Source organism: Pipistrellus hanaki, assembly GCF_964339955.1.
Source record: "Pipistrellus hanaki genome assembly, chromosome: 8".
In the NCBI taxonomy this organism is placed as follows: Eukaryota; Metazoa; Chordata; class Mammalia; order Chiroptera; family Vespertilionidae; genus Pipistrellus; species Pipistrellus hanaki.
The window spans coordinates 34,242,389-34,260,331 of NC_140510.1; the positions used below are offsets into that span (position 1 = coordinate 34,242,389).

A 17,943-nucleotide genomic window follows, 5' to 3' on the forward strand; every position below is an offset into this window, starting at 1 on the left:
ATTTGATTTCATAAATATTAAACTTTATCTATGGCAGAATTATAACAAACCTGTGATCCTGGGAAATATTTGTAACATCAAACAGGGTTTGTGTCATAATTATTTTCAACTTTTCTACATCTGTTCTTTTAGTATGCTATGGTACACTGCATATACCGATTGTTTATGCCAAATAGAGAGAATCCACCTTTTAACAGATGAATTTGATCCATTTTCATTTATCTGATTCCACGTGCATTTATTTTGTGTGTGCGTGTTTTTTTTTAAATCTCTTTTACTTTTTCCTCATCCTTTCCTTCTTTTGTATTAAAACAATGAGCATCACTTCCTGCTTCCAGACCTTCACCTCTGTAGACAGAGTTCCAGGCCCATCAGAGACTTTCCCAGAACCGAAGTGAGGCTCCCGTGTTGGTATCAGGCATCCTGCTGACCAGCTGGTGGTCCGGGTGCTGCTCCCCCTGCGTCTGTCTTCCTGCCTCCTGGGCGCGCCCAGCTGCCTGGGCACAGCTCAGACAGTGGGCAGGAGGACCCGTGCACAAGAGCCAGAGTTTTTCTCTTCAATTCTTGCATTCAAGTGCTAATCTGGCATCTTTACCTTTCCTTCCTGGGAGACCTCTATTCCTCTTACCCTTTAGGGACAGGACTCTTGGATTCCATTGCCTGTTTCTAGCCCCAGAGCCCAGCAAGACAGAGGCTGTGGGGGCTTTACTACCTGCTACATTTCTGATCCATGGAATATTTCTCTGTATTTAGAGGATTTCAAAGTTGGAATAGCAAAAAAAATAAAATAAAAAAATAAAATAAAATAAAATTAAAAAATGGGTGCCTGGATTGATAAATTATGTACATTCAGTTATTGAAAATTAATTTAAAAGTACTTACAGGGAAAATGGCTACACTATATTCTAAGTTGAAAAACAAGTTGTGAAAAGCACACCAAAAAAACATGTTATGAAGAGTGACTTTGTTAATTTTATTTGTCTTTAATGCTAAGCAGTATACAAGTTGTATACTTTCCTAAGCATGGAAAATTTCTGCTAAGATACAGGGGGGGGATTTTAATATTAGCATTGATTACCTCTGGGTTTTGTGACTAGGAAGCCAGTGATGAATTATTCTCTCTTTGCATCCTTTCATATTGTTTGGATATTCTTCCTCTCATTGAACATTGGCTGTTTTTATAATAAAACTAGAGGCCTGGTGCATGAAATTTATGCATAGATAGGGTCCCTAGACTTGGCCAGCGATTAGGGCCGACTGAGGCCTTCCTTTCCCCTGCTGCTAGCTGCCGGCCAGGGCCTTCCTCCCTGCTGGCTTCCAGCTATTGGCTGGGGCCTTCCTTCATTTTCCTCCCCCGTAGTCAGCACATGTCATAACGAGTGTCTGAACTCCCGGTTGGTCAAACTCCCTTATTTTCCCAAAATTATATTATTACAATTTAATGTTATGGCTTAATACATTTTTGAGCTTGCTGTGTTTTTAAGGAAAACAGAGTATTCAAATGATATATTCTAACTTCACAAAGTATCTCCATTAATGGTTTATCTATTTCCCAATATAAAATAATCCAATATTATACAGTTCTATAAAATGCTAACAATACTAGTTCAAAGCACAGGATTATGATCAGGAGGATTAAAAAGCCAGGATTACTTTGCAGCTTTACAGGAGTGTTATTTTTTAGAGGAACTGATCCTTCATTTAAAATGTTTAGCCTTTGGGTTAGTCCCTTTTCTTATTAATGGCAATGACTTTTTGAAATACAAGGGTAAGTGCCCAAAGCTTTTCTAAAGATAGATAAACTCCCCCCTTTCCTTAAATGATATAATTTTTCTTTCATGGGACATGTGGCTTTAATACCTGAACTATAGTACCAATGTACAGAATGTCTCAAGTTATTACCTTGATGGTTATTTATAGGGATTACTCTCTCTATTGAAAAATAGCTAAAGTATGCCATATATGCCATATCTAAAAATTTATTCTAGTGAAATAATTAAACATGCGGAGTTTAAATGAAAATATAATCTTGCAGTTCTATCTGTGACATAAGGTAGGAAATAACCCAAAATTGAATAAGTGAGTCATTATAAATATTTAGTGTAATATTATCCACACATTAAAATGAAATAATAGGAAAATATTTATTGACATGGAGAGTTGTTTACACTAAACATTGTTAAATGAAAAACAAAAAAAGGACATTATATGATCCTAATTTGGAAAGATGTATGTATGTGATCATATACATGCATAGAAAATGTGAACATTTAAACACCCAAATGTCAGCTGTGGTTGTCTCTGAGTGGTGTTATTATAGGAGAGTTTTATTTTGTTCTTACTTTTCTGCATTTATTATATTGAGCATATTTTTATGCATAATAAGATAATCAGTAAAAGGCATTAAAATATACTTCTGTTCTATTTTATGCTGTGAAAGTTAAATGTCGTATCATTCCTCCCCTTAGATGGTAATTATCCATCTATATTCATCCAACTCTCTTTTTTTAAATTAAAAAATTAAAAAAAAATTTTAAATTATAGTTGACATATAAAATTATACTAGTTTCAGGTGTATAACAGTGATTAGACATTTATATAACGTATGAAGTGATCTATATAACTAGACTTACTGGGTTTATCACTTCATCCAGCTGTCTTATTTTTAATTTTTAATATATTTTTATTGATTTCAGAGAGAAAGAGAGAAATATAAACATCAATGATGAGAGAGAATCATTGTTTGGCTGCTTCCTGCATGCCCCACACTGTGGATCATGCCTGCAATCTGGGCAGGTGCCCTGATCGGGACTTGAACCATGACCTCCCGGTTCATAGGTCAATGCTCAACCACTGAGCTATATTGGCTGACCACCCAGCTGTCTTGATTCATGAATTAGTTTACTTGGAAGTACTTGGTAGCTAGAATTTCTCATTGAAGTTGGAGAAGAAAAAGCTATAAAGAGCTGTATTTAGTTCACACCACTACCCCATACAGAAGATACAATTTTATTTTATTTTTATTTTTTATTATTACTATTTAAAATATATTTTATTGATTTTTTTTACAGAGAGGAAGAGAGAGGGATAGAGAGTTAGAAACATCGATGAGAGAGAAACATCGATCAGCTGCCTCCTGCACCACCCCTACTGGGGATGTGCCCGCAACCAAGGTACATGCCCTTGACGGGAATCGAACCTGGCACCCTTCAGTTCACAGGCCGATGCTCTATCCACTGAGCCAAGCCAGTCTCGGCAGAAGATACAATTTTAACTTGCTAAGAGATGGGCTGAAAGGTAGAGTTCAAGGTGACTCCATTCTTCTACTGGAGATAATCCTTTTATTGTTTCACCTAAGAATTTCAGAGTAATTTTACTCCAGTATTAATACTTCACCACTGTCATGAAACCCCTGAGAATACTTACTACAAGCAATCAATAATAAACACAGATAAAGCAATAATAGCATCGTAAATGTTCTGGTTCATCTCAGCAGTGAGAGAGTTTATTGTTTTCCATAAAGAAGTACCTAACATCTGAAAAGAAAGAAAGAAACAAAAACTATTTCTCATAAAATCTTGAACTCATTGAATGGATTACCTACAGGCAGGGAGGCCAGCCCTTCATTGCCAGCCATGGGGGAGGCGTTCTCTCTGCTGTGAAGGAAGGCCTTTGAGACTCCACGAATGCAGCTAGGAGCCTGTGGACGCTATTTCTGAGGTCCTTCAAATTTAATTGTTTTCCGTAATACAAAATATTAGCATTGATTGTCACTGAAAAATACTCTCAGTTCTCTTTGAGAAGATAAAACAGCACCCTCTTTTTACTTCCTTGCTTTATACTTAATGTATCAGAAAACTAAAGTCTTAATTTTAGATCAGGATTTTGTTTTTCTATAGATCAATAATTTTTAAGGGGAGAAAAAATTTGCACTTTGTAGAAGTGGAACAGAAAGGAACATCCTATATAATAAAAGCTTAGTATGGTAAGTGTCTGATCATTGGGTCATCTGTTCAACCAATCAAAGCACAATATGCTAATGATATGCTAAGGCTGCTCAACCACTTGCTATGACGTGCACTGGTCACCAGGGGGCAGACTCTCTGACCAGTAGGCTAGCTTGCTGCTGGGATCCAGCCAATTGGGACTGAGCAAAATGGGCTGGATATGCCCTGAGCCCTCCTGTCCTTGCTCTCTGGCTGGCAACCTCCCATATTCCTCCTTGGCCACAATCATGCACTGGTGGGGTCCCTTGGCCTGGCCTGAGCCCTCTCCCATTCCAGGACTCCTCCGGGAATGCCTAGTTTTGGTCAGATCCCACAGGCCAGGATGAGTGTTAGATAATAGTAAATCAGCTAAGGAATGTATTTTGAGAAACGGTTATAACTTCTAGTAGTGTCTTGACTTTACATTGTCCCCCGATCCCCATCTTTCATTCCTGTCAACAAAGCTAAGAAATTCAGAACATTTAGCATACAGTTTAAATTTTTAAAATAATTCTTTTTCTAGAATATTTAGGTTTTTTTGTGGTTCCCCAAAACTTTTGGTAATGCATTTACATTGCATTAATATATCAATGTAGCTACAATTTGATTTTTATGTTTGTTTGTTTTTTTTTGCTCTGGGAGGAGCAGTACCATTTCTCACCAGGAATCCTGGTAGGCAGCTTGCTGATATGACACTGGAAATAATAGGACAAGAAAAACAGCGTGGTTTGACAGAGAAGCCCATTTTAACTTTTGTTGGTATTCACTAGGGTTTCTCACATACGTACATGTGAATAACTTTTTAAAATGTCCAATACTTGCAAAAGCAGTTTTGATGCTTTAAAGTGTTAGGTCTCACTTATCCATCCTGAAATATCTTCCTGAGATGGCTTGCTAATTCCTAGAGTAGTTCCCTGCCTTGCGCTGTCAGTTTGGGAAAGGAAAAAAAGTATTCTGTTAACACAAGTCCATAAAATTCTCTCTTCCTGTCCCATTCCATATCATCTTCCACCCTGTAAAGCTGGGATCATCTCTGCCCGGCTCCTGCTCTGGTGGGTCCCCCTGCCTAAATGCTCTCCTGCCTCCAGCTCTTCTCCTCCTCCAGCCCTGCCCTCCAGGCCCACTCTTAGAGAAATCTTTCTAGAACATTCATCTGATTTCTCAGCTTAAAGCACTTTGGTGGTTCTCCTGAAAGGCAGCACAATAACATTTCTCAAGAACAATATCTGAGAAACTCTGGAAGATTTTCAGTTTTATTCTTCTTTTTGTAATGATAATAATAATAAAAAAAAATCAACAAGCACACCCTTGTTCTTCCAAACGGATAACTTGTGAGACAGTGGCCCACAGGACAGGATCCAAGGGCTCCAAAGTAGACAAAAGGCCTCTTATGATAGGCCTTTTACCTCTCCTGCTCAGGGTCCTTCCCATCGCCCCTTGAATCCTGCACTCCAGTCCCTGAGGAGGGACCAGTGGTTCCTACAAAAGTTAGGCCATTTCAAGCATTTGCCTTTCTATTGCTTAAGCTGATTTTGGCCAATGATCCACACCTCCCCCTGCCCCCCTCCTGCCACCTCTCTACAACACACTCCTCTGTAGACTCAGCCTTTCTTGAACACCCATCCCAGGAATTTAAAAATTCCTTGCCTTGGCTGTCGTTCTTGTTCTAGGGATTTGCACCATCATTAAACTACTACCCTAAAATGCAGTGGCTTGAAACCACATTTATTATCCCAGTTTCAGTGGGCCAGGCTTCTGTGTGTGCCCTGGCCTGCCTCTGGCTCGGAGCCTCTCACAGGACGCAGTGCTTCCCAGCAAGTCATATGCTTGTTGGCAGGACCAGGGCCTCACAGGTTGTTGGCCGGCAGCCTCCATTCCTCATGACCTGCTGACTGGGGTGTCCTGCAGTTCCTTGACTCAGCATGGGAGCTTGCCTCTTCTGAGCAAGTCAAAAGGACAAGGAAAGTCAGTCTTTTGTAACTTAACACAGAAGTCAGGTGCCACCGTTCTGGCGGCGCCCCACTCATGAGAAGCAAGGCACGAGGTCCAGCCCACACACCAGGGTGAGAGATTAGATAGTAGGAAGTGGGGATTATGAGGCACTACGGTGCCCTCTACCACAGCCAGCAGGATGCCTTTCGGCAGGCCCAAGTGGGGAGCCAGGGACTGGCTTGGAGACTGCTTGACTATTCTCAGTCTTAGGTCCCTGCCTCTCATGGCTCGGGCGTCTCGATGCCAAGACTTTGGTTCTGAGGTTGAAAGAGAGGTATATATTACACAATCTGGCTCTTAAATGTCATTTGAAAGTGTCTCTCTCCCTCTCCCCCACCCCCGAACTTGATCACAACTGAAGATACACAGTCTATTTTAGAGTTGGAAAAACTCCCCATGTTGGACTTACTAAGGCAAGGTGATATAGCTCACCAAGACAGTGCATTTGTAAGAGAATGCAAATGTAATCTTGATCACACACTTTGGGGCTTATGTCCTGAATTTACCTGCTAAGCCAGAGTCAGGTAAGAGTCCTCTGTCTTGAAACCTCTTGGGCTGGGAGCTACTAACTCCTTTGTCCATGCCTAACTCCTTTCGGACATCATCACTTAGCTCTAAGTTGGCACTAAACTCTCAATATTCATAAGTACTATAGTTTGATATAGTTTATTTTTTATAATACACCCAGTATTATAAAATACTGGGTGTATTATAAAAAATGATATAGTTTTTTATAGTTTGATATAGTTTATTTTTTATAATACACCCAGTATTATTTACTAAACTCTGATAGGGTATTCATACTTGAGAATTTTGCAGATCTTCCTCTGCCATAAATGCTTAAAAAGAGGGACCTGTGAATTCTGTGTTATTTAGCTCCTTAGTTAGAGCATTAGCAATTTTTGCCCTTGAATCAAAGTTCTCTTCTTTCCTCTCCACAGCTTCCAAATATTTTGTCCTTTTGAGTCAAGGGAATTGGCCTGATTTTATGATGACATTTGGGTACGATATTTAAACTGTTAAAAGTTATAAAAACGACCCTTTGGTATTAAATGTAATGAATGGCTCTGAATTGAATACATGCACAAGCTCCCTTATATGAGCTTTGTGAGCCCAAACTGCTCCAGTTACATATTCTCATTGTAATTGGATTCCATGACATTCTCTCATCCCCAAGAGTATGCCAGGCCATGAAAATTCCTCGTGGCTTGGTGTTGATATATACTTGGGGCCTTTTGAAGTTTTGAATTTCATCTCTAGCTAGTGTATGGGCCTCACAGCACTGCTAGTCCTACCCAGTCCTGGAGAGATAGGGGTGTCTCTGCAAGAAAACCAAACCAAACCAAACTAAACCAATTTAATCTCTAAGAGATTTATTGCAACCCTCAAAGAAAGGGGGAGGGGGATGACTTCTGAAACCGATCTTTCTTTGCTCAGCCTCACCTTTACCAAGAATATTGTCCTTTCTTGGGTTCATTTGTCCCGGCTTGTTTTTTTTCTTTGTAAGTCTACAATATTATGCTTGGATGTCTTACATTAAACCAGGAACTCCTCAATATCAGGGGTTAATTTTATTCTTCTTCTGTTGTGGTATCTTTGATATCTTTCCCCATTTCAGAGCCTCTGTAACACCATTCTAGAAATAGGAGCCAGCACATGTGAGGGCTAGTCTAGGCTCGCTGATGATGCATTAGAGTAGATCGGAGATGTGGGGCTGGAACAGGTCTGGCCTCTCGGAGGGAGGGATGAATAGGAGTTCCAGAAGGACTTGTAAACACAACTGAGTTAGCCTCCTGGGTAAAGGTGGGTGCAGGCTCTCCTCGGACCCTCTAGAAGTACCGGAGTTTGTTACTGCCCTCAAGTTGTGCTGTAATATTTCCTTAGTTGTGATTCATTCGCCGTTTAATATGCGTCTCGTTCGGCTTTGACTTTTCCCCCAGGAAGAGACTAAAATCTCTTCATTATAATATAGACAGTGTACCGCACTTGGAATACAAATGTATCCATGTTCAGAGTAATTTTTCTTGTGATTGTCTCTACCCTGGAGAAGGGCCTTTAATGAATTACATACAAATTGTGTAATTTAAGAAGTTAATTTGGTTTTCTGGTTACACAGGACTGAAAACAGCCCTTGTAGAAAGAGATGATTTCTCATCGGGGACCAGCAGCAGAAGCACTAAATTGATCCACGGTGGTGTGCGATATCTTCAGAAGGCTATCATGAAGTTGGACGTCGAGCAGGTAATTGTGTATGCTGGCTGTTAAACAAAAATTGCGACTATGCTTTTTTCTACCCAATTAAATCAGGCTTTTTTTTTTTTTTTTTTTTTTTTTTTTTAATGGCTCCTAACATTTCTTCCTGTTGGAAATACCTATTTAGTGTAGCCTGCTGGAATATCTTCTAGGAGAGATGCCCGGTTCTTTCCTGTGGTATTAACGTTTATGGGCAACCAGGGCCTTTTTCTACACAGGCATGTCAAAGTGGCAGATTTACAAAATCACTTCCGGAGGTGTTGCCTTTTTAAACAATGGTGATTGCTGTTTTTTCTTATTTCTTTTTGTTTGTTTGTTTGCCAATAGCCACCAAATTGCTACTTCCCCAGCAATTTCGGGGAGCTGTGCTGTGTAAGACAGGGGGAATATTAAATTGATCCTCTTCACTCATACTGCAGCCATACGTTCATCTTGCCGCTGACATATTCTTAAGGAAAGATGATCTGAGTCATGCTTTTTTTATGTCACACATTATTGTGTCCAGTCTGCCACCACTTGAAAACTGCCAAGGCAGTGTGGAAGATGACATTTCCCAGAGGGCTAAAAAAGAAAAAAAAAAAGAAAAACCCAGCCGAACTCCGTATCTGTCTTCGGTACGGGAAAAACACAGCAGCACCAACTTGACATTGTCACTTGTGAATCTGTCCCCTTTTCTTAGGTGTCTCGGTGACATCGAGATGGCTGCGAGGAAAAGAGCACAGGGTTTAGAATCAGATGGCTTGGGATGTGTTCCAGTTTACTGCTCAGTTGTTAGGAGCCTCAGCATTCTCATTTGTAAAATTAGTATCCTCCTTGTAATGCTGGTTCTTCAGAGGGTATAAGGACCAGAGGAGTTAAGAGATAAGCTTTTTTTTTTAATAATACTCTATAAAATTCTGTGCAACTCCTAAGCATCATCTCTGCCTGGGTTAGTGGAGGCCAGAAGGGGATGTTTAGCATGCATTGGAACAATCTGTTCTCTCTTACACGGGGAAATATTACAGGGGACTGAGGAAAGGGACAATATAGAGAATGCAAGATAAATGGTTATAATAATCTTGTAACTCCAGTCAGGAAAATATCTTACACCTGGGAGCTCTGACAGCATGTTTTTCTCCTATGCAAATACGGTTAAGGCTTCTAAAAAATCTCTCCGGTTGACAGCATGATGTATTATTAGAAATTTGATTAGGAGGGAGCTATCCGCGCTCAGAGGTATGGAGGTTTCTGTGTATCAATCAGTTGGCGGGGTGTCTATTTGCCATTTGAAAATATTATGATCTGTTACTGCCAAACTAATTTTCTCTGTTTTGCTTTTCAGTATCGGATGGTGAAAGAAGCCCTTCACGAGCGCGCCAACCTGCTAGAAATTGCTCCCCATTTATCAGCTCCACTGCCTATAATGCTTCCAGTTTACAAGTAAGCATTTCGGTAGCATCTGTACACATTGCTTATCTGGGGTTAATAGAGAACAGCACAGTTTTAATGGAAACATTCCCCCAGTTTGTATTTCTTAATGTAGTTTTAATTAGTCGCAATCTTTAAATCATGCCCAAATACTTTCCTTTGTTGTATTTAAAAGGGTGGCTTTTCCTAAATCACTCCCTACTGACCAACCTCCAAAGGCTACGCCTTGAAGGCAAGGAAGCGGTGTTCTGTATTTGTAATTAGTAATTTCTCATGGCAGTTTCTGGCAGGATATATAATTTGCTCTGAGGAACATAGGAGGCCCATGTGAAGACTAAAATGCAGAGCCTGCTGCAAAATCTGAGCCTAGCGTGTACCAACTCCAAACCTAAATCATTCTGGGTCATTTCAATTTGTGCGTTAGCCCGGACGTTGTCTGGAAGTGTCAGATATGGCCTGGCAGGCATGGCTCCGTGCTCGAGCATCGACCTAAGCACCAGTAGGTCCTGTGTCAGTTCCCGGTCTGGGCACATGACCGGGTTGCGGGCTCGATCCTCAGTGTGGGCGTGCAGGAGGCAGCCTGTCAAAGATTCTCTCTCATCATTTATGTTTCTGTCTTTCCCTCTCCCTTCCTCTCTGAAATCAATAAACAATAATTCTTAAAAAAAACAAGTGTCAAATTATACATTTTAAAACCCATTTTCCTAATATTGTTAAAGCTATTCATGAAGTTGCCTTAAATTAAAGTACAGGTAACATGAAAAAGTGGATTCTGTAACTTTGTTAGCCATGAGTGTTGTGGGGGACCTAGAAACAGACTTCACAATTGTCCATATCGTGTCATAGATTGCTTAGGACACCTCAAGCCAGTGATTCTCTACCCTGGGGATCCATTAGGGTCACCTAGGCCCCTTTCTAGTTTAGCTAAATCAATCTCCAGACACGTGAAGCCTAGGCAGTTGTGTTTATTTTTGATGCTCTCCAGAGAATTCTAAAATGCAACAAGGTCAAGAGCCATTGCCTTCTCACACAGTTCAGCTGAGCTGGTGTCAAACACAGCAGCACAGCTCTGTTTCTTTTGCAGTCCACTTCTAGACATATTTTGCTTTTCTTAAGTGAAATATATCTAATAACATCAAGTGGCATGCCGTGATCGTTACACACTGTTTCTAAAGAAACCTTCTCCCCTGTTTATGCTGTAGGTGGTGGCAGTTACCTTACTACTGGGTAGGAATCAAACTATACGACCTGGTAGCAGGCAGTAATTGCCTGAAAAGCAGTTACATCCTCAGCAAATCGAGAGCCCTTGAGCATTTCCCCATGCTTCAGAAGGACAGGCTGGTCGGAGCAATCGTCTACTATGATGGTATGTGTTTTTTTGTTTTGTTTTACAAGGTACTTTACTCTCACTCATGACCCTTACAGCATATGTTTAATGAGATAGTTTTGCATTCTTCATTTTAATACGAATCTTACACAATACACAGAGGAACACACCCACTCACCATCTTCTCTAATACTAGCTTAAAACCTCCGCATTGTGTTTTGCTTTTCATAGGTTTAATTTTGCATTTTTCTTTTCTGCTTGGATTTCTACTTTGTATCTTATGGTTGGTTTGGTCCATTTTCCCTCATTATGAATTTGGACCCCCGCCTCCATGTCATTTAATATGTTATATGCTTGCCAGGGACTACTTGCCTTATGAATATATTATAATGTTGAAAGGAGCTGAGAATCTGTTAGGTTTTCTAGATGAAACCTCTATTTTGAAGGGGTTAGAAACCAAGAGAAAAATGCGCCCTGGGCTGAAATTGACATGTTTGTAGTTTGCACAGGACACAATTCTTGAACATATAATTTATGATGAAGGTGGATGAACACTGCATTTATTAAACCAATCCCTCTGTTCTTATTATTTTATTGCTGTTGGATGTTTTCTAATAGTGACATTATTTAGTATCCATTTGCCATGTGTTCAATGTTCATTTTGTGTGTGAGCAATATAATTTTGTATATTTCCAGATGGACCACAATACAACATAAAGTAAAAACAGGAAAAGCCATTTCTGAAATTCTTTATAGTTTTAAAGGGTGTGTAGAATTAGCAAATAGTCCAAAGATGTTTATTTACAAGGAAATAACTGGATATAGATATTGTATTTGTTCAAAAAGTCTTTGAAATTTTGTGACACAATAGGTTCTGTAGCTCAGTGAGTTTTTTAAATCTCCATTATGTGATGTTTGTATTTCATGTTAGGTATTTAAAAATCTTAGTGTGAAAATATTTATATATATTTAGGAGGCTTTGATATTTATGTTACTTCATTTTATAGGATATCCTCAAGACCACCCCGCCTCCCCCCATTGTTAGGTTTTTGAATCTACTTAGCTGTCTGGTAGACTTTCATGTGTGAATACAAAAAGTGTATGTGCAATGGGGACAAACTTAAGAAAGTATCCTAGGTGCAACATTAGGGAAATGTTAAGGGTCTTAGACAAACATGAAAAGCTAGAAAATTCACAGTTGACAGTGCCCATCAGTATGTGAACACCATGAAGGGTGCAGGGCACTTACCTGCACTTTTGGCACCCTTGATGGAACCTGTTCGTTATGGACAACCTTAACTGTGAATTTGCTTTCTCAGCATCAGACCCTAATGCTGGTCCATTGTGGTTTACTGGGTGATTACATTGAAGAAGGTTTGGCCCAGGAGGAGTAAGAAATCATTCTACTCATCCTGACGTGGAAGTGTGGTATTCTTTGCCTCTTACAGCCAATCCCTCCTGCACAGACCCTCTAAACTTGTTCATGTGAGGATGCTAACTACTTTTACTGTTTTTTGTTTTTGTTTTTGTTTTAATATATTTTATTGGCCGAAACGGGTTTGGCTCAGTGGATAGAGCGTCGGCCTGCGGACTGAAAGGTCCCGGGTTCGATTCCGGTCAAGGGCATGTACCTTGGTTGCAGGCACGTCCCCAGTAGGGGGTGTGCAAGAGGCAGCTGATTGATGATTCTCTCTCATCGAGGTTTCTAACTCTCTATCCCTCTCTCTTCCTCTCAATATTTTATTGATTTTTCACAGAGAGGAGGAGAGAGCGATAGAGCTAGAAACGTCGATGAGAGAGAAACATCAACCAGCTGCCTCTTGCACACCCCCTGCCGGGTATGTGCCCGCAACCAAGGTACATGCCCTTGACCGGAATCGAACCCGGGACCTTTCAGTCCACAGACCGACGCTCTACCACTGAGCCAAACCGGTTTCGGCTGTTTTTGTTTTTAATGTGTACATATCTGAGTCTCCTTAAGAGGATTCTTAGTGGATATCACATGTGATTTTGTGGCATTGTGTCTTATGTTAGTTTTAATATTGTTATGAATTATAAATTCTTCTTTTCAAGTGTTTTTATTGATTTCAGAGAGAAGGAGAGATAGCAACATCAATGATGAGAGAGAATCATCGATTGGCTGCCTCCTGCATGCTCCTCCCCCTCCACCCTCCACCCCACTCAAGGTTTGAGCCCAAAAGCTAAGCATGTGCTGGGACTGGGATTTGAAACGTGATCTCCTTCCTGGTCCATGGGTTCAACCATTGAGCCACACTGGTCGGGCTAATGAATTTAGATTCTTAAAGGGAAATCTATGTCACATATGCAAAAAAAAAAAAAAAAAACAACCAAACAAACAAACAAAAAACATAACCCTATTAGAATCAAAGGGGATCAAAAATTTCTTTACTTTAGAATTGGCTTTTACAGTTTGTTATAGGTTGCAAAATTGAGTTTAGCAAAGATTATTGAAAAATTTAAAGATCATTATGAAAATAATTTTATGTTGACATTTAGTTCTTTTTTTTTTTTTTTAAATATATTTTATTGATTTTTCACAGAGAGGAAGAGAGAGGGATAGAGAGCCAGAAACATCGATGAGAGAGAATCATCGATCAGCTGCCTCTTGCACACCCCCCACTGGGGATGTGCCCACAACCAAGGTACATGCCCTTGCCCGGAATCGAACCCGGGACCTTTCAGGCCGACGCTCTATCCACTGAGCCAAACCAGTCCCGGCTTATGTTGACATTTGAAAATTTATTTTAAAATCTTAAGTCTTGAATGGAAAGGGTAAAAATAATTATATTCTGGTCCTTTGAAATAGTTTTCTTTTAATCCTTGTTCAGAAATGATACAGGGCCAACTCTGTCACTGAGTTGTTCAGTGATTCAGTAAGTTAAAACAAGAATGTGAACCCAAGTGTAGTTCTGTGGTTTCTCAGCTGTGCTCACAGATACGACAACTCCTATCCATTATTTTCCGAACATGGTGATGAGCAAATTAAATGTCAACATGGAAATCAGGTACAAAAGGGAGCATATAGGTAAAGGAATTAAATGCAGTAAATATATGCTTAGAGAAAGGAAGGAATGCCTTATCCCTTGATCAAAAAATAACATTAGCAGCCTGTTACCAAAGTGTTTCAGAGGAAAAAAATAACTTTCTGAACATTTACTTTTGCAAACAAGGTCTAAAATTGTTATTTATAAGATAAACTTTTCTTAACAAGAAAAAAAAATTCTCCATAACTAACCATTATGAGAATGTAGTAAAAATCATCCAGATAGTTTAAAAATGCATTTGAGGTTCTTGAAATAATCTTTTTTAACTTAAAAAATAATTTATTGAGGTGAAATTCATGTAACAAAATCACCATTTTCAAGGGAACAGAAGTAATATTTATACCTCTCATCTTAGGAGAATCTTGATTATGATAAAAACAAAAAAGTGGCACAAGTAATTGAAAGAACTTTTAAATGCTACCAGAAGTTTTGTGAACAAAAAAACTCTTATTAGTGATACATTAGACAGTCACATCAGCACCAATGAAAAGTGAAATGTAGGGGTGTGGAAATATAGTGATATGGACTAGAAGACATTGTCACTCACTTGGATGGATGGCTGAAACATCATCATGCTGAGATATTGGGCTAGCTGAAGATGTTCCCTCTGAAGTAGGAAATGAACTTAGGTAAAAATTTTTTTCTTAATTACTCATAAGGATATTTCATCCTAAATAAATAGGAATGACCATTGCATATGATTAAGGCAAAATATATTCCCTCCACACAAGTCCAAAAGGTCATAAAGGTAATTCCATATTTTTTTATTTTTATTTATTTATTTTATTTTATTTAAAAAATTTTTAAATTAAATTATTATCTTCGTACATATATCATTGTGGGCACCCCCCCCCCCCCCCCATACATGCCCTCCCTCCCCAGAGTTAATTCCATATTTTTAAAAATGTAGTAATTATAGTGGCTGGGCTCAGCAAAGATATGATCCATTGCCATGTTTTGTTGTTAACTGCTGAAAACAAACTCACACATATAGAGGGATAGCTACCTTTTCCTTTTTTTTTTCTTCAGTGCAGACAAAGTAAATGTCAGATTTCTCAGTAAAATCCATATGAAATGAAAGTTGGAATAGGAAGTGACATACAAGCTTGTATTTTCTTCTTATATTCTGTTAGAAAAAACATACAGTCAGCTCATTGGTTTTCTGACTGAGACATGTCCGGATGTTGCCTCTCTGCTCCTTTCCATCTTCTACCAAAGAGCCACCAACTGACCCCGGCCATGGCCGTGACCCCTGGTCAGGGGTTCACCAGACAGAGTGTGTGACTGATCTAACTCGCCCAAGTCAGCGAGAAGTGGTGAAGGCCTGACAGGCCTGGGTGACTTGTCCGCCTGTGAGATTTAGTGAACCAGCTGTGGAGAGGAAGCAAGTCTCCTCAGCACCTTATTTTGTCTTCCTCTGTCAACTTTATTTCTCTCTCCCTGTCCCCAGAGAAGATAGATCTTTGATGCCACTCCTCTTGGACTCCAGTCATCAGATTCAGTGCGCAAAAAGTGAGATGTAACTAAAAATCATTAAATATTTGAAACCATTAAATCCCCCTATTAAGCTTCCCTAAGATACAACTGGAGAACAAAATTACAGCTCTAAATTCTTTCTTTTGAGAGTCCAGTCATGGACACAGAGAGTTGTCTGTTATTTCCTACCTGATAATGCCCTCAAGTATTCCTTGTGCGCCTATGAAAACGGCAACCTACAAAAAATTACATTAGCTTTCCTAATGTAGATAAAAGTTGGTTATATCCATGCTTCAAAGGGGGAATTAAAACCCAGGAATTGTTAGAATATTCATTTTTATTCCACCGTAAGACTCACAGCATACACATAGATGGATTCTGCTGGCGAGAGAGCAAAGCTAATTTAATCTCTGGCTCCCCTGAGGTAAATGTAGTTGATGGTGCTGCCCCCGCCCCAACCTCAGCTATAATCCCTGGCTCCTGGAGGTAGGAATGCACTGAAGTGAGGAAAATTCTGCAGCAGGATATAATGATCCAAAATGACAGGGACAATAATGACAATGAATTTCATGTCTCCCAGTCATGGGCTGGAGATGCTTGACTAGGCTGACTTACACAATTAAATTGTTACAGGTACAGCAGGAGACGCAGTTAGCTGAGTGCTTTGGGGAACGATGCCTCTGGCAAGAGGCATATTGTGGCATTCAGACTCTTTTGTCAGGAACGAACTATTGCTCCTCTAAGCATGCACCTGCAATTGTACACTGGAATAAAGAAAGCCCGAATAAAGAAAGCTCGGGTTAAAGAGGAGTCTTTTAAGGTGCTGATTTTATCTGCTTTGAAAGCTTTAAAAAATTAATTATCCAATAACAGAAAGGTGATAGTTTTTGGTCTTACTGTTTTTTGTTGTTGTTGAAATCCTGGAACATAAGTCAAATCTAAAGCCGGTGCTTTTAATCCTCATTTACATTATATGCAAACAGCATTGTTGAACTAATTGGGTGTCATTTACTTTGCATATGACAGACACATTAGTTCCTTCAGAGGAATAGGAATAGGTTGAATAAGTAACTGAATGATGCGGATTTACAAACAAAATAGCAGCGCTATTACGGAAGTTTGGCTACCTGCTTCTTATTGAAGTTCTTAGAAGTGTATCGCAACCTCTAGTATGGTGTGAGTGGGCCTCGTGGATGCACAAGACCACCCTCTGCTTGTAGGAAGATGATATTAGAATTCCTTCTTACATATACTTCTATCAATATTAGAATTCCTACTTAGATCTATTTTATCCAATTCCATTTCAATGTCCTTTATAGTGACTCAGTAGTTCAGGAGGTCACGGTTTGATTCCTGGTCTGGGCACATGCTGGGGTTGTGGGACCGATCCCCAGTTGGGTGTGTGCAGGGGGCAACCGATCAATGATTCTTATCATTTATGTTTCTTTCTTTTCCTCTCCCTTCCTCCCTGAAATTAAAAAAAAAAAAAAATATATATATATATATATATATATATATATATATATAAATCCTGTTATATATGGTTCAAATGTCTATAACATATAAGTACAGGAATATATATATACAAACACATAATGATACAGACATGTGTTTATAAATAAACATCCATATTGAGGTTATATGTTGACATTTACTATACTTTTGTAACACTCGACTTAATTTTTCTTTTTTGAACCACTGGATTGGTAATCTGTCATCATGTTATGTTTTGGTAACTGACTAATTTTACTCTTATCAAGATAGATGTATTCAGTGAGAAGAAAAATTCCTCTAGAAGAGTAAACATTACCAAATCTTTTTCTTCATTTCTCAAGGTCCAATTTCTAGGAACTTTGATGGAGGGGTCTAGGAAAAAACAAACCCAAAATCTATTGACAAAAAGGGTTTACTATCTTGGGAACCTCAAAATTATCAAAATTTGACATGATAGATTAAGACTTATTTATTGTTTTTATTTCCATCCTAAAGTAAAGATATAATAAATTTATTTTAAAATGTAAAATTTATTTGCCAACAGTTTTCCAGGCTTCTTTTCACATTTTTATTATTGTACATACTGAGGTTCAAAATTGCATAGATATTGATACATACAAAAGACTATAACACATACACACATATAGCCTTCTTTTTTTAATCTTATGTAAATATTTAAAAATTGTTGTTTAGTTTAATTTCTAAACTTTGTAAAAGTATAATGTGATCAGTCATATAAGATGATATACACACTTTGGAAAACAATTAGGCCTTCGTAGTAAAGTTGAGCATGCATATTATACCTCATGATTCAATAATTCTCCTACTAAGTTTATGCCCCAGAAAAGCATACAAAGTGTCCACCAGGAGATAAGTACAGAAAAGTGCATTGCAGCACTGGGTATAATTTCAAAAGAGGAATAATTCAAACATCTACCAAGAG

General features: G+C 38.9%; 1 protein-coding gene across 2 annotated transcripts in view; it reads left to right on the forward strand.

Moving 5' to 3' along the window:
- The window catches only part of GPD2 (glycerol-3-phosphate dehydrogenase 2), a 142,912-nt gene that overhangs the window by 67,464 nt on the left and 57,505 nt on the right, over positions 1-17,943 (forward strand). For both annotated transcript variants that reach the window (XM_084891465.1, XM_084891464.1), the window contains exons 4-6: positions 8,095-8,219; positions 9,553-9,650; positions 10,841-11,004. In XM_084891465.1, coding sequence (XP_084747591.1) covers positions 8,095-8,219; positions 9,553-9,650; positions 10,841-11,004 — 387 coding nt within the window. The remainder of the gene's footprint in view (positions 1-8,094; positions 8,220-9,552; positions 9,651-10,840; positions 11,005-17,943) is intronic.